At 37.3% G+C, this 18,384-nt stretch overlaps 1 protein-coding gene across 1 annotated transcript in view; it reads right to left on the bottom strand.

Annotated features, from left to right (window-relative positions):
• Positions 1–569: 569 nt before the first annotated feature.
• Positions 570–18,384, bottom strand: part of LOC144970203 (uncharacterized) — a 50,583-nt gene continuing 32,768 nt past the window's right edge. Inside the window, exons 10-17 of the mRNA XM_078909595.1 lie at positions 17,565–17,752; positions 16,252–16,344; positions 15,654–15,749; positions 12,105–12,173; positions 11,389–11,504; positions 9,670–9,748; positions 3,652–3,737; positions 570–2,987 (exon numbers count right to left, since the gene is read on the bottom strand). Coding sequence (XP_078765721.1) covers positions 2,519–2,987; positions 3,652–3,737; positions 9,670–9,748; positions 11,389–11,504; positions 12,105–12,173; positions 15,654–15,749; positions 16,252–16,344; positions 17,565–17,752 — 1,196 coding nt within the window. The 3' untranslated portion in view covers positions 570–2,518. The remainder of the gene's footprint in view (positions 2,988–3,651; positions 3,738–9,669; positions 9,749–11,388; positions 11,505–12,104; positions 12,174–15,653; positions 15,750–16,251; positions 16,345–17,564; positions 17,753–18,384) is intronic.

Raw genomic sequence — 18,384 nt, forward strand, 5'->3', positions numbered from 1 at the left:
CAGATCGACCCAGTTTTGAAACTCTCCACACAATGACCCCCAGGTGAAGAGTGAGGTTGATTCCCTCTCTCTCTACCTTTTGCTCATTTCAATCTTAGCTTCTCAAGCCCACAAGAACACCTACCCCTCTACTCAATTTAAAATCCTGGTCTGGTCCAGAAATATGACACTCGACTTGTGACCTGCTGTAGGTTCGAGTCTTGCTGTAACTGTAAGTGGTGCAAAGTTGGGTGCTCGTTTGTTGTTGTTTTTTGTTTTTGTTTTTATTTTTAATTTTTTTTTATTTTTACGGCGTTTTCGCTTGCGAACTGATGGGTCGGTCATTTCAGCGCAAGTAAAATGATGATGATGGAAAAGTTATAGACCTGATGCCAAAGAGAGCAACGTGGGAATGGGGATAAAAGATTTAATATTATTATGGTGGGAGGGAGATACCGTGAGAATGATAATCGCTGCCCACAATGGGAAATGACTGGTGATTGATGAATTCCAAAATAATAAGTATATTGTGTAAGCGATAGTAATGGCAATAATAATAATTTTAAAAAAAGAAACACAATATCATCAAGTTGTTGGTGCAATTTTTAATGGCACATGGAATGAAAAATGTAATGGAACTCACTTTTCGAAAAATATAAATATAAATATGCAAATGGCATTCAACAATTCTCTCTCTCTCTCTCTCTCTCTCTCTCTCTCTCTCTCTCTCTCCTCCCTCTCTCCTCCCTCTCTTTCCACACACACGAACACACACACCCACCCCCCCACACACACACCCACACATGCACACGTCACAATCACAAACATTCCCAATTACCTTTCTACATCCTTCCATTCTCGTTTCTTATAAATTAATCCTACAATTATGATAACATTAACATTGTATTTGTATTCAATATAGTCGAGATTAAAACACAAAATAACATGAGACAACTTTTGGGGGCCTAAAGTATTATCTCAAAATTGTACAACCTTCGTTGTCCCTCTTTGAAATACATTTACTCATAAATATTATATCTGTTGTATTTGATTTTTTATTTCTTTAAAAATTATTCAAAAATGTTTTGCATTTTTATAAAGCTACCCCTAACATCTAGTTTAAAACTCTGGCTAAGTTATACCGGGCGTTACACACGAAAAACAAAGTCATTTATCTGCTCCCATCTGATTCAAGGCAAGTAAGAACAAATGGGGGCATCTGAAAATGACCGACGCTCCGTAAGATTACGGCGGTATACCATGAACGATTTGTCCTGCTTTCGTTTTCCTCAAATCAACCAGAATGTTTCTTTTGAATTATTTCAAAATTTATATAATTTGATTGGGCGGTAAAATAAAAATAGAGAAGAGAGCGTCCACGATCATTTTGTGACTGGAGCGTCTTTTGAGACGTCTTCATAAGACCAGACTGAGCAGCGTAGCCATAGTTAACTCATACGCTGACCAACAATTATGTCACAATTCAATGTGCCGACCATACAAAGAAAGTAAAAGAACGACCAATGGGATCATTTGACTCATTGAACTCACTTTTCGACTTTTTTTTTTGGTGATCGTCACCTTGTTTTGCGCTAAATGTTTAGTGGGAATGTCAGGCTATAAGTTAAAGAATGCTACGCTCTGAGTGAATCAACTCTATGAAGTAGTAAAGTATATCCTGTTCTAACAAATCGTTGTGTAGAAAAAGAGTTCAGTTAAGATAACTTTTCTGCAAGTGATTCAATCTTCCTCTATTACCAATTATTGGATATAATACAAAGACGCAGTGGTAATTCATGAAAATTAATCTCTTATCAAATAATCTGTTGGCAACGTATATTTATTGATGAATATTATCTACTAAACGCAACGAATTTATTTATCTTTAAAAGATGAAAACAAAAGCAGAAAAACTAAAATAAACTAACATTACAGAAGCAAAAAAAAATATAAAAAGAACAAAAGGCGAAATAAGTCTAAATATACCCTCCAAAATAACACAAGCCCCCCCCCCCCCCCCCCTTCCCAGACCCGATAATTTGAAATTGCAAGTCAACAACTCAACTTTAGATATAAAATGTAGTGAACATATCAGGGAAAAATGTATCCTCTAAAATATTTTAAAACAGTACTTCAAACCTTTTCAAAATATCCATAGGCTCGTTTTCCAAATCCTATATATTTTGGTTTGTTTTTCATAATACAGCAGTATAAAGTCTCTTAGTGTCTATTTCGCTCATTTTTATGTCATGTATTTCACCATGGATCGATTATTAACAAAGTATTGTTTGTGATTTGCCGTTTAATTACTCGTACTTAAAGCAACATCGATATATTTCTTTTACCTTATTTACAAATCTATTCAACTCATAAGCTAAAAGTGAGAACGTCATTTAACACGACGCTTTTTTAAATTTATTTCTTAATTCCTAACGCCTCGTCAAATAGATATGTCAACTAAATCAAAGTTTTATACATAATAAAACACAATCGAAATTCATTAATTATTTTGAATTATTCAGGGTTTTGACACAAGTCACTAAGACATCAACTTTTTCAACAGAGAACCTTTATTTAACTGTGGAAGAACGATTTCACCAGCTCCTTCTTCCGTTGGTCTTGGCATAGCTGAAAAAAGTGGGTTTATTCCGTCACCATTCGTCTCGGGACCATCCGGTGCATCACCCATATCACTCAAAACAGATTTCAGTCTTTGACTAACACCGTTCACTAGAGACTCCGACTGTGCTGCCCCATTTTGTTGTTGTTGCTGCTGCTGTTGTTGTTGTTGTTGTTGTTGATTTTCTCCAGCCACTGTCGTTTTGGAATTAAGAATAGTAAAACCAGATTTAGGCCTTAATTCCTCCTGTCGTTTATCCATCAGCTTTTTCAGCTTTTTACGGACACGCCCTACTTCCGTTTCCTCTGGGTCCTCATTCCGGTCTCTAGACGCTAATATGGCACGGTTTATTTTTCGTCTGTGTGCCTTCCTCCCCGCAATTAGTTCTCTGGAAATAAATTATGAGTATTGCAATATGTTCTTTATTCATGTCAATTTATGTCTTTAAATAAATAACAATATAGAGGATATTATAATGTGTGCATGGACGGTTTCAAACAGAATTGCTCATTAAAATTCAAATGCTTTAAAAAGATTATTCATATTTACCTGATTTTCTGTTGAAATATTTCACAACTTCATAAAAGACATAATGCCACTCAAGAATAAGAATAAGAATTCAAATTCGACCTTTAAACTATTGATTGTCTTGAGCGCCAAATTTGTCAAGAAAAAATGATGCAGAATATCAATAACATTCAAATGATGATTGCATTTATAAAACTTAATTCATATACTTAATTTGAATAGGCTCGTAATTTATCCTTAATTTGAAAATCTTAATACCCAAAGTTACAAACACAGCTTTCTCAAAATAAAGACAGTAGCACTCAGGACAATCAGATTTTAAAAAGGATGGAATTAAAACCAACGTATTTTCAGGTCTGGTAACCCAATTCCTTATGGGCTCATTGTTGTAATGGAAATCTCAAAATAAAAAAAAATGACGCAAAATATTGTCCATTACAACAGTGTTAAACTAGGGCCATAAGGATGTTCGGATGTCAGACCTGCATGTATGTACATATCGATTAAAACCTTAAAACGCTCACCCATAATCGATTTCCCCGTCTCCATCTTCATCAAGTTTTTGTACCAACGCATCCAGGGCTTTTTCTGACAGTGGAATATTGCATCCCTGGTGATTTATACATTTTACAAATATTATAGTACCAAATCACAAAAATGAGTGGAGCAGGCACTTATGTTTATTGCAACTAGAAACGAAGTGAGTAGAAATGTACCAGAAGACAGAGAATAAAAACTTCGCGGTGATGAGGATTCGAACCCACGACCGTACTGTTACGACAACTTTGCTTGACCAATCGACGTGCAATCGACACCACCCACCACTCCATTGGTTGATGGCGTTGATTACAGATTGTCCCTCTTGTCGCCAGGCAGAGTTGCCGTAATAGTTGGTTAGTGGGCTCGAATCTGTAAATCTGTTTAGTGAAGTGATTAGATATGACTTTCATAAACCTATTAATCGCAATGAAGTTTTGTTTCAATATTGGAAGATCTGAAGCTCTTCCTGAATTATAAAAAAAAACAAACATTTATCAATTAAAAAAACAACTAGCATGAAGGGTAGCATTTCCTACATTTCTTCTTCTTCTTCTTCTTCTTCTTCTTCTTCTTCTTCTTCTTCTTCTTCTTCTTCTTCTTCTTCTTCTTCCTTCTTCTTCTTCTTCTTCTTCTTCTTCTTCTTCTTCTTCTTCTTCTTCTTCTTCTTCTTCTTCTTCTTCTTCATCTTGCTATGATAGGAAAGCTAATATTAATCAAACGTTTTTCTCTCTCCAGATATTAAGGGAATGCATTTATTGCTTTTAAGATTAGTTAAACAAAAATTATATTATGCTTTTTCTTTTTAAACATAATCTTTTCACATAACGTTTTGAAATAAGGTTTTACTGTATTGCGATCCAATACAAATTTTGTGATGGATTCATGCATTTTATCACTTTTCCTCCGAATCGAAATTTAATTAATAAATTGTCTGTTCTGTTTCAATACGATTGACTGCATTTGCGTAAGCAAGGAAGGGACACTACCCATTCTGAAAAACTGTCTTTATTACCACCAGAAAAGTGAGTGGAGCAGGCACTTATGTTGGTAACAACAAGATATGAAGTGAGTAGAAAAGTGCCAGAAGACAATAGAGAATAAAAAATTTTTTTTCGCGGCGGTGGTGGGGTTTGAACCTGCGACCTTATTGGTACGACAACTCCGCCTGGCAGGTGAGAGCGTGGCTCTACCGTGTGAGCTATCCACGAACACAAAAATATTCGTTTCAAACCCAAAGTCATTTCTAGATCCCTCTCTCACCCACTTCTTGAGATCGCCGATTCGTTCGCCACCATCGCGAAGTAATTTTGACCAGCAGTTAAGCTTAATAGCCAATATTCTCATCACAAACATATAACATAGAAACGATTGAGACATTGAGTATGCTCCGGTGTATGGGGTGAATTTTTAATTCAGAAAAGTGAGTGGAGCAGGCACTTATGTTGGTAACAACAAGATATGAAGTGAGTAGAAAAGTGCCAGAAGACAATAGAGAATAAAAAATTTTTTTTCCCGCGGCGGTGGTGGGGTTTGAACCTGCGACCTTATTGGTACGACAACTCCGCCTGGCAGGTGAGAGCGTGGCTCTACCGTGTGAGCTATCCACGAACACAAAAATATTCGTTTCAAACCCAAAGTCATTTCTAGATCCCTCTCTCACCCACTTCTTGAGATCGCCGATTCGTTCGCCACCATCGCGAAGTAATTTTGACCAGCAGTTAAGCTTAATAGCCAATATTCTCATCACAAACATATAACATAGAAACGATTGAGACATTGAGTATGCTCCGGTGTATGGGGTGAATTTTTAATTCAGAAAAGTGAGTGGAGCAGGCACTTATGTTGGTAACAACAAGATATGAAGTGAGTAGAAAAGTGCCAGAAGACAATAGAGAATAAAAAATTTTTTTTCCCGCGGCGGTGGTGGGGTTTGAACCTGCGACCTTATTGGTACGACAACTCCGCCTGGCAGGTGAGAGCGTGGCTCTACCGTGTGAGCTATCCACGAACACAAAAATATTCGTTTCAAACCCAAAGTCATTTCTAGATCCCTCTCTCACCCACTTCTTGAGATCGCCGATTCGTTCGCCACCATCGCGAAGTAATTTTGACCAGCAGTTAAGCTTAATAGCCAATATTCTCATCACAAACATATAACATAGAAACGATTGAGACATTGAGTATGCTCCGGTGTATGGGGTGAATTTTTAATTCAGAAAAGTGAGTGGAGCAGGCACTTATGTTGGTAACAACAAGATATGAAGTGAGTAGAAAAGTGCCAGAAGACAATAGAGAATAAAAAAATTTTTTTCGCGGCGGTGGTGGGGTTTGAACCTGCGACCTTATTGGTACGACAACTCCGCCTGGCAGGTGAGAGCGTGGCTCTACCGTGTGAGCTATCCACGAACACAAAAATATTCGTTTCAAACCCAAAGTCATTTCTAGATCCCTCTCTCACCCACTTCTTGAGATCGCCGATTCGTTCGCCACCATCGCGAAGTAATTTTGACCAGCAGTTAAGCTTAATAGCCAATATTCTCATCACAAACATATAACATAGAAACGATTGAGACATTGAGTATGCTCCGGTGTATGGGGTGAATTTTTAATTCAGAAAAGTGAGTGGAGCAGGCACTTATGTTGGTAACAACAAGATATGAAGTGAGTAGAAAAGTGCCAGAAGACAATAGAGAATAAAAAATTTTTTTTCGCGGCGGTGGTGGGGTTTGAACCTGCGACCTTATTGGTACGACAACTCCGCCTGGCAGGTGAGAGCGTGGCTCTACCGTGTGAGCTATCCACGAACACAAAAATATTCGTTTCAAACCCAAAGTCATTTCTAGATCCCTCTCTCACCCACTTCTTGAGATCGCCGATTCGTTCGCCACCATCGCGAAGTAATTTTGACCAGCAGTTAAGCTTAATAGCCAATATTCTCATCACAAACATATAACATAGAAACGATTGAGACATTGAGTATGCTCCGGTGTATGGGGTGAATTTTTAATTCAGAAAAGTGAGTGGAGCAGGCACTTATGTTGGTAACAACAAGATATGAAGTGAGTAGAAAAGTGCCAGAAGACAATAGAGAATAAAAATTTTTTTTTCCCGCGGCGGTGGTGGGGTTTGAACCTGCGACCTTATTGGTACGACAACTCCGCCTGGCAGGTGAGAGCGTGGCTCTACCGTGTGAGCTATCCACGAACACAAAAATATTCGTTTCAAACCCAAAGTCATTTCTAGATCCCTCTCTCACCCACTTCTTGAGATCGCCGATTCGTTCGCCACCATCGCGAAGTAATTTTGACCAGCAGTTAAGCTTAATAGCCAATATTCTCATCACAAACATATAACATAGAAACGATTGAGACATTGAGTATGCTCCGGTGTATGGGGTGAATTTTTAATTCAGAAAAGTGAGTGGAGCAGGCACTTATGTTGGTAACAACAAGATATGAAGTGAGTAGAAAAGTGCCAGAAGACAATAGAGAATAAAAAATTTTTTTTCGCGGCGGTGGTGGGGTTTGAACCTGCGACCTTATTGGTACGACAACTCCGCCTGGCAGGTGAGAGCGTGGCTCTACCGTGTGAGCTATCCACGAACACAAAAATATTCGTTTCAAACCCAAAGTCATTTCTAGATCCCTCTCTCACCCACTTCTTGAGATCGCCGATTCGTTCGCCACCATCGCGAAGTAATTTTGACCAGCAGTTAAGCTTAATAGCCAATATTCTCATCACAAACATATAACATAGAAACGATTGAGACATTGAGTATGCTCCGGTGTATGGGGTGAATTTTTAATTCAGAAAAGTGAGTGGAGCAGGCACTTATGTTGGTAACAACAAGATATGAAGTGAGTAGAAAAGTGCCAGAAGACAATAGAGAATAAAAAATTTTTTTTCGCGGCGGTGGTGGGGTTTGAACCTGCGACCTTATTGGTACGACAACTCCGCCTGGCAGGTGAGAGCGTGGCTCTACCGTGTGAGCTATCCACGAACACAAAAATATTCGTTTCAAACCCAAAGTCATTCTAGATCCTCTCTCACCCACTTCTGAGATCGCCGATTCGTTCGCCACCATCGCGAAGTAATTTTGACCAGCAGTTAAGCTAATAGCCATATTCTCATCACAAACATATAACATAGAAACGATTGAGACATTGAGTATGCCCGGTGTATGGGGTGAATTTTTAATTCAGAAAAGTGAGTGGAGCAGGCACTTATGTTGGTAACAACAAGATATGAAGTGAGTAGAAAAGTGCCAGAAGACAATAGAGAAAAAAAATTTTTTATTCTCTATTGTCTTCTGGCACTTTTCTACTCACTTCATATCTTGTTGTTACCAACATAAGTGCCTGCTCACTCACTTTTCTGAATTAAAAATTCACCCCATACACCGGAGCATACTCAATGTCTCAATCGTTTCTATGTTATTGTTTGTGTATGCTATAGCTACTGCGGCAAAATATCGCGTGGTGCGACGACGCGACTCAGAAGTGTAGGAGATTAATGACTTGTTTGAAACGAATATTTGTGTTGTACTCACCGTAGCACGCTCTACTGCCGGAGTTGTCTACAATAGCCAGTTCAACCCCACGGCGAAAAAATTTTTCCATTGTTTCTGCCTTTTCTACTCACTTCATATCTTGTTGTTACCAACATAAGTGCCTGCTCCACTCACTTTTCTGAATTAAAAATTCCATCCCCATCCCGGAGCATACTCAATGTCTCAATCGTTTCTATGTTATATGTTTGTGATGAGAATATTGGCTATTAAGCTTAACTGCTGGTCAAAATTACTTCGCGATGGTGGCGAACGAATCGGCGATCTCAAGAAGTGGGTGAGAGAGGGATCTAGAAATGACTTTGGGTTTGAAACGAATATTTTTGTGTTCGTGGATAGCTCACACGGTAGAGCCACGCTCTCACCTGCCAGGCGGAGTTGTCGTACCAATAAGGTCGCAGGTTCAAACCCACCACCGCCGCGGAAAAAAAATTTTTTATTCTCTATTGTCTTCTGGCACTTTTCTACTCACTTCATATCTTGTTGTTACCAACATAAGTGCCTCTCCACTCACTTTCTGAATTAAAATTCACCCATACACCGGAGCAAACTCAATGTCTCAATCGTTTTATGTTATATGTTTGGAGAGATATTGGCTATTAAGCTTAACTGCTGGTCAAAATTACTTCGCGATGGTGGCGAACGAATCGGCGATCTCAAGAAGTGGGTGAGAGAGGGATCTAGAAATGACTTTGGGTTTGAAACGAATATTTTTGTGTTCGTGGATAGCTCACACGGTAGAGCCACGCTCTCACCTGCCAGGCGGAGTTGTCGTACCAATAAGGTCGCAGGTTCAAACCCCACCACCGCCGCGAAAAAAATTTTTTTATTCTCTATTGTCTTCTGGCACTTTTCTACTCACTTCATATCTCTTTATTACCACCGTATTGTCTCCCTTCCAATCTTTGGCTAGAAAACAATTTGCGGTTTTGTGGTCTGACATTCGCTTTCGGACCCAGATTCGAGTCCAGCTCTTGAGTTAAAGTTGAGTCCTTGGAAAAAGGCTCTTTTCTCACAATCTTTCTTCTCATACTCAGGTATAAAATGAGTACCAAACGGTTAAACAACCCCCCCCCCCCCAATGAAACCCCCCCCAAAAAAAAAAAAAAAAAAAAAAACAAACAAAAAAAAAACAACAAACGAACAAGCAAACAAATAAGAAAAGAACACTCCACAATAAACGACACACACACACACACACACACACACACACACACAACAAAGCAAACCCCCCCCCCTCCTCCCCCCAGAAAATTCACATGAAGGCCTATTTGAAGCCAACATAATTATATCTTAAAAGAGAAAGCTTTACGTTAAACCATGGAATTAACAAATAGATACATATTAACACATGGCTTAAAACTTATATTTTCTACACACAGGATTAGACGGATAATTTAAACTGGATTAAATGGTATTGGGTTGTGAAACATACCAGTAAGCCCATCTTGATCTCTTCCCTGGTCAGAGTTTTGCTGTTGTCTTTATCCATCATAGCAAATAAGTCAACCAATCTAAATAGGGATACATTTGAAAACACTAACAAACTTGTATACCAATTTAGAGTATTCCCAAAGTTTTACCACGCTCTATGTGCTTCATAGAGAGCGGTGGAGGCTGCCTGAAACCTGGAATCGTAAAAAAATACTAACGAAAGAGCGATAATGGAGAGGCTTCTTATTGGAACAATACAGACAGTGGGCGTTTCGCGTACATTCACACTCCAACCGCCAATGAGCACAGACGATACGAGTTCTACTGCATTTTATTTTACTTGTTTTCCACGTTTATTTGTTTATTGTTGTATTGACGAAGGGTATGTATTCGAAACGTCCATTTTCTGTATTGTTCCCACCCGAATCCATTCCATTATCACTCTTTCGTTATCAATATTAGGTGCTTCATAATGCTTCGATTACTCGTCCATTCTTCTTTTTCTAGGTTCCATGCCTGGTCCAGGCTTCGGATACTGCATGAATTATCTCTTTCCATTCCTCCCTGCCTCTTGCTTTTTCAAACAGCTCTTGGATTGTTAGGTTGGTGAAGCCCTTCAGTTGGTCTATGAGTGTTTTTCTTTGTCTCCCCCGCGCGCGTTTACCAGGTATTTTTCCACAACTTGCCAGGTATTCATTCTTATCTTTCCTTACTATGTGTCCGAAAAAGGATAGTTGTCGACCCGCTATTAAGGGCATTAGTATGGTATAAATGTTCCATTTTTAGAGAGCACATCCCCTTTTGTTGTATTAAAACTTACATCACCCACCACTGCTTATAATCAGTTACTCATTCACAATTGAATCTAGTGAGGTTTTGTGCTTAAATGCTTTACCCAGGGATTCGACGCGTGGCAAGGGTTTTGTAGAAATTGTCTCCCATTATTGTCACTGACCAGGCTCATGATCCCGTTTTCTTTGCTAGACGAGACATGCTACGCACTAGGCCATAGACGCAAAAAGATGTCATAAGTTATAATAGCAATTATCATGTAAATGTCTTTTTAATCAACTTAATTTTTGGTCAGTCGCAAATCATGAGTACATTGTGGCAACAAAAAACTCATCCTTAAGTTGAAAGATTAAATAGATAAAATTACCAAATTATTGATACAAAACTTAAATCAACTAATAGTCAAAGATTCATGCCAAATTAAAAAAGCCTAACAAAATGGTGGAAAAATACGATAGCTGCACATTTTAACAAAGTGCCTAAATGTGCTTGAAAATTGGACTATAGCTAAGACAGGATGAAATGGAAGGAAAATAGCCAGGCCTTTAGGGCATCCTGGCGCTGAGAGATTTAAACTTAAGGTAAGACGTGGAAATCCTAACAGGGAAGTAATAAACGAGTGGACACATTTCCAGCAGTGTCGAAATTAGGGCACTCTATAGGTTTTGTTATTGGAGACCATTACTTTTTTTTACTCTAACATTTCAATAATGTGATCCCTAAAATTTAGAAAGTTATTGGAAATTTTCAAGCTTTTATTCCCAGGCGGTTCCAACCAGAATAAACAGAGTTAGATAATTGATATCAGTTGGGCAGAGATATTAAGCAAAAACAACACTATTCGTATTCGAACCCGATGTGTAGGTTTGTGAGTGGAGGTCTCCTCTATAAATTGCGCCCCCCTCCCCCACCTCCCCTTATGGTTTACCTGTAACCCAAAAGAAATCCGAACTCCATGAGGATGACTACAGGGTTTTCGTCCATCAGTTCTTGTTCATCATCACGTGACGTACAGTCCTGGCCTAAAACAGCCCCGAATGTTACCTAAAATGATGCAAATTATAACGATGTTTTATTACTGGAAAGTCAAAAAACAAAACAAGGCACTAAAAAATCTGAAGTAATCGTGGTGATGAAGGTGATGTGTGTTGTAGTTGTAGTAGTAGTAGTAGTAGTAGTAGTAGTAGTAGTAGTAGTAGTAGTAGTAGTAGTAGTAGTGGTAGTTGTAGTTGTAGTAGTATTAGTAGTAGTAGTAGTAGTAGTAGTAGTAGTAGTAGTAGTAGTAGTAGTAGTAGTAGTAGTAGTAGTAGTAGTAGTAATAGTAGTAGGAGTAGTAGTAGTAGTAATTTTAGTCGTAGTCGTAGTTTTAGTAGTAGTAGTAGTAGTAGTAGTAGTAGTAGTAGTAGTAGTAGTAGTAGTAGTAGTAGTAGTAGTAGTAGTAGTAGTAGTAGTAGTCGTATTGTTGTTGTTGTTATTATTATTATTATTATTATTATTATTATTATTGTTAATGTTATTAATATATTTGTTTATTTATTTGTTTATTTGAGCATCAAAAACAAAAACAAAACTAAAAATTTGCATTATTTGCAATTATTTCTAATTTTTAATGTGCACGTTTATTTTTCCTCATTTCTTCATTACCTTCAATGACGGTTTCTCCTCCTTGATTTTCTCCAGTAATTCTAAAAAGGACGGCTCAACACTTTGATGCTGATAGACAAAATTAAAATAGGAAAAACAATCAATTTTCAAAGATATAATCCTTTACATTGATATCAATTTATCTATTTTGCTAAAAATGCTTAGTGCTTTACAAATTAACTTTCATATCAATTACTGTGATGAGTTAAGGTGCAGAACATCTATCCTATTTAGAAACATTAATGAATCTAAATTTGCCTTCACTAAAATATCGTAGAATAAGAGGTGGGCTAATTCATATCTAGCTATATATATATAAACTCGTGCATGGTTCTTACAATACGGATTATAGTAATTTTTAAAAAATTATTCGCATGTTTCAAACACCAGGGGAGATAAGTTATTTGTTAAAAGATGTAATTCGTCTATAAAGAAAAATAACCTAATTCAAAGAACTGTGAGAATTTGGAAGAATCTAAAGTTTGAGACAAATAATTCCAATTCAAATAATATATTAAAGATTGTCTTTATAAAGAACTTACCAACATAATATTTGATTTTGATGAATAATGTAACATGACATTGGGATATTATTGTATTTTGTATATCAATTATTTGAAACTCTCGAATGTGCAAGTTGGACATGCCAAATGCTTGTAAATAGAGATAATTACACTACGAATATTGAATACAACTCTTATTTACGTATTAGATATTCAATTCCCAATATTATCAATTGATTAACATTGAAGATTGTTTATATAATTGATAGGTATTGTATCTCTGCATAAAAGGTTACACAGAGCATTTAAAGGTTTTTAGAACCTACTAGCTCTTAAACGATACGATACGATAAAGATTTGAATACTTTACTGAAACAGCATTCAATTAATGCTTTCTTTTTTTTTTTAATGCACATATCAATTAAAACGTTACTCAAATTTGATATTGAAAATGAAAAACATAAATTAGACAGGGCTTTGGAAGATGAAATGACTATTGAGGTCAGTGAAGAGGAAACGAGATTCGTATTTTCGAAACTAAACGAGAGGAAGGCTGCTGGGCCGGATGGATTGAAAGGAAAACTATTAAAAGAATGTGCCCACCAGCTTTCCCCCATTTATACACATATTTTTAACTGGTCCCTCCAATGCGTTTCGATCCCTGAAATTTGGAAAACTTCAAAAATTATTCCTCTTCCAAAAAAAAAGAAAAACTTGAAACTATGAACGATCTCAGACCTGTTGCACTGACTTCAATAGTCATGAAATCTTTAGAAAAACTTGTTCTTGTTAAAATTAGGAATCAGTTTATGCCATTGAGTGATAGTCATCAATTTGCTTACAAACCAGGACGTGGCGTAGAGGATGCCATTTTGCTGTTTACAAACATCATTACAGGCATCTAGATCACGCTAGGAGCTATTGCAGATTGCTTTTTGCAGATTTTTCTTCAGCGTTCAATACAATGCAACCTCAGTTGGTTGTTCAAAAATTGACTAGTCTGAATTTAAACAAGTATATAATTGCTTGGGTGCTCGAATTTCTTACGGAGAGAGCACAATATGTTCAATTAGGACAAAACAAATCTTCCTGTATAACTACAAATACGGGTGCTCCTCAAGGTTGTGTATTGTCCCCTGTATTATTCACAATATACACGAATGACTGTAGAAGTCAAAACCTGAGTGTACCTTTAATAAAGTTTGCAGATGACACCGCTCTTCAAGGCCTCATAACAAATGGCAACGAAGTGGCTTATAGGCAAGAAATTGATAGATTTGTGTCTTGGTGTGATGCCCACCACCTAGAGCTTAACATAAGCAAGACAAAGGAGCTAGTGATTGACTTTAGGAGAGTGAAGGAACCGATAGAACCGTTAAAATTAAAGGACCAATTCGTCCAGCGAGTTCCTTACTACAAATACCTTGGTGTAACGATTGATGACAGGCTCAAGTGGGATGAACACTTGAAAATAATTAGGCATAAGATGTGCAGAAGTACATATTTTTTATCAAAACTCTCTCAGTTTAGAATAGATAAAACCCTCTGCACATTATTTTATAGAGCAGTAATCGAAAGTGTTTTGTCATTTTGTATAACAGCTTGGGGAGGCAATTGCTTAGCAGTGGAAAGGACCAAAATAAATTCAAATATTAAAAAATCCATTAAACGCTATATAAATGATGTTGACGATGTAGATCTTTTATACGAGAAATTTTGTACAAGTAAAATAACTAAAATATTAAATGACCAGTATCATCCACTAAGACCATCAATTATTATGTCAGAAAGAAGTGGTCGCCCTTTCTCTTTTTCAACGAAAACAGAGAGACACCGAAAATCTTTTCTGCCGTCCAGTATTAGGCTTTATAACAACAAGCAATAATCATTTTATATAATTATTTCTCATTTTTACTTTTTAAAAATATAAATATTAATTTATTAATTTATTTGTTTTGCAATCTTTTCAATTTTCAATTTATAGTGACAGTTTAAACTATTTTACAGTGTTGAAATTATTCATATTATAAAGCGCAGCTCTGGTTATAGAGCTTCTCCTTTTTTACATATATACATCCTATTTCCATTGTATTTTTATCTTATGTGGAAATTATAACACGTCTGTACAAAAAATTTCCTTTTTGGGATGCAATAAAGTATTATTATTATTATTATTATTATTATTATTATTATTATTATTATTATTATTATTATTATTATTATTATTATTATTATTATTATTATTATTATTATTATTATTATTAAATATGAATGAAGTCAAGAAAACATTTTGAGTGGGAAAAAATATAGCCAAAGTATGACAATCATCAAATTTGATTGTGAAAGTATTATCCATTTAATGGTGTCATTGTCACGGGGGGTATTTGTTTTTGACCAACATAGAGGTGTCATTTGATTGTTTTACTACAATCATTAGAGTCGTTCAAGGCGGTACAAAACGCTCTCCAGATGACAGTTTTCAGTTATCAAGTGTATACTAAAATTTAGAATACCCTTGAATATCGTTTCCGACGAATGGCATAGAAATTAAAGAATATTAATACAATAAATTCCCTTTATTCATCCCTAAGGGGAAACTTTTCTTTAGGGTCTATTCCAAGGGAAGACTGGAACAACCCAGGCGTCAGCCGCAGTGCAGCGCGCAAAGTGAGCTAAGGCTAGGTGACTTGCTCAAGGCCACACAACGCGGCGGGTAGTCGAACTCGGTACCTTTCGGGTACGAAGCAAAGACCATACTGCTGAGCCACGCTGTCTCATTTGAATATTGATCCTGACGAATGACCTAAAATTTCAGAGTATTAAATATCGAACATAACGAGTCACATTGTTAACCAGTTAAAAGTCGTGTGAGGTCCATGTGTGAGACTTTTTGCCAAGATGAGCATCATTTAAATCGATCGATCTTTGAAGGAAGAGTTTTCTGGCAAAATATTAAAATACGAGTTTTCTACAAAACGACGGTTAACTGGTTAATTTATTTCAGGATCGGATTAGTTTCACTGTGGAAATAATGAAAACAACTCACCCCGAGATCAATTTCTTGAAGACCCGAATTGGGCATTTCTAACATTTGTTTGAGTAGAAAGTAGGCACCTGCTGACGTCATTGGGTTGTCTCCCAGCTGGTGAGGATTACACGTAAAATATAAATTCGTTTACCATATTATTCTCACAACTACCACCACCACCATCAACACTACCTCCACGCCCACCGCCACTACCACCACCGCCATTACCACCACCACCACCACCACCACCAGAACAACACCAACCTCAACCACCATCACCTCCATTCTTATCATCATGATCATCATCATCACCACCACCACCACCACCACCACTAACAACAACAACAACAACAACAACAACAACAACAACAACAACAACAACAACTACTACTACTACTACTACTACTACTACTACTACTACTACTACTACTACTACTACTACTACTACTACTACTACTACTACTACTACTACTACTACTACAATTACTGCCGTCATTACTTACCACAACATCATTACCTACTGCTACTACAACTGCTATTATCATCAAAAGGGGCAATTCGTAAGTCAGTGATTATTCGATAACCAATACTGTAGATCATAATATTATAAACTTACCCTCAAAATCCTGAGTGTAGAATTAGTCTTCAATCCTTTGGCAAGTTGTTCTAGGCATTGTTTGTTGATTCTATTCGATGTGAGGTCCAGATACTAAATGTAACAGTAAATCTTATTATTTTGAAATAGTGTATATATGTACCAACCCCCCCCCCCCCAAAAAAAAAAAAAAAAAAAAATTAAATCAGCCATAAACAGAGCCACCCCAACAAACAGAAAAAAGGAATTCAATAAACAGAGCCAACCAAACGAACAGAAAAAAAGGAATTCAATAAACAGAGCCAACCCAACGAACAGAAAAAAAGGAATTCAATAAACAGAGCCAACCCAACGAACAGAAAAAAAGGAATTCAATAAACAGAGCCAACCCAACAAAAAGAAAAAAAGGAATTCAATAAACAGAGCCAACCCAACGAACAGAAAAAAAGGAATTCAATAAACAGAGCCAACCCAACGAACAGAAAAAAAGGAATTCAATAAACAGAGCCAACCCAACGAACAGAAAAAAAGGAATTCAATAAACAGAGCCAACCCAACGAACAGAAAAAAAAAAGAAAGTAAAAGATAAGCAAACTCTCCCACAAAAACAAATAAAATATTGAGCATTTATTGAGATCAATATCCACTAAACGTGCTCAAAACGGTTTACTCGGGTTCCCTAGCCAACAGCAATACTTAACGTGTAGGACAAGACATGACGCCTGTTAGGCGATATAAACATTTTTTTTCCTTCAAAAACAACGCTGTTTATGGTCATTCCTACTCATTTTACACCTGGATATAGGGAGAGAATATAAATAAAGAGCCTTTTCCAAGGACTCAACTGTGCGCCTCTCGGTTCGGGACTCGAACGCTGGACCTTCCGGTCCGAAGGCACAAAACAAATAGATAAACAAATACCTAAAAACCAAAGATTTTGAACTTGTTATGATAACTGAAAAAAAAAACCCACAATAAAATTCCACAAAACTCTTTCTCGTATATTTTAGCTAACATAAGTCATAAACAAATAAAGAACTTCCTCTCGAGCAGTCAATTTTAGTAATCATTATATCTGTTGATGTTTAAAATGAAACCCGTCTTCAAAAGGACCAAGATCGATCCCGGGTACAGTCGAGATTTTTTTCTCAGTAAATGGGTAGCTGAGTCTCTTAGATTTGGTGGAAAGTACTCTGCGATAGACTAACTGTCCTATCCAAAGGATAGCAAGCAATTGCTATTGTCCATGTCACGCTCCGGCTCCATGGGCCCAATGGCTCTGAAGGACTATTATGGATAAGCGTTAAATAAATACGAAATCAAAAATAACTCACCTCCAACGTTGTGTTTTTCATCAGTGCCTGAGCCATCGCTTTGCACCCATCAAGGTAGAATCCGTTCCAAGACACATCCAGATATTTAATAGATGCGTTACTTGCTAAGGCCCTAGCAATGGCCCGGGCCCCATTACTACGTAAGTGGTTCCAGGAGAGCTCTACTCGTTCTAAAGTCTCATTCCAACCTGGATAGGAATAAAAGATAACATATTCATATTTTTTATATTACACTGGTGCCCTCTCGATCAGTTGTGATTAAAATCTCAAGTGAATCAGTTCCAATAGCAACATACAGTTCAAGTCGGTATTAGGGACGCCGCTTAATTGGGACAGCCGCTTTATTGGGACGATTCCCTGGGAACGGAATTTTTTTTCTATATAAGAAGTCATACCCTTTCCAATTCTCAGCTGCTTAATTGGGACGGCCGCCGCTTAATGGGGACGAAATTTGACAATGACCGTCCCCCATAAGAGAGCTTTTTCATTGTCTTCAATCATTTAAAACGATGGTCCATAAAATTTGAATTAGTCCTACGGGACGGTCCACCGGGTGAGTCGTCGTACGTTCATCACAGTTTACCTGTATCCCCTAGAAGCGGGTGTATGGTCGAACCGTTCGTCATAGTCATCACAGAGATGAGAACAATAGAATTTATCTGTATCCCTTGTCAGTGTCATCAACTGCCATCGTCACGTTCATGGTCATCCGACCAATGGTGTGATAGGTAATTAGCAAAGCAAAGCACCATTAAGAGAGAATGGGTAATGAGTGATGGCTTTGTTTGTTTAAGGCTGTCGCCACCAAATGATTTGTTTG

The sequence above is a fragment of the Berghia stephanieae genome, chromosome 4 (genome assembly GCF_034508935.2).
Source record: "Berghia stephanieae isolate SIO BIC M18660-M18661 chromosome 4, UCSD_Bste_1.3, whole genome shotgun sequence".
Classification (NCBI taxonomy): domain Eukaryota; kingdom Metazoa; phylum Mollusca; class Gastropoda; order Nudibranchia; family Aeolidiidae; genus Berghia; species Berghia stephanieae.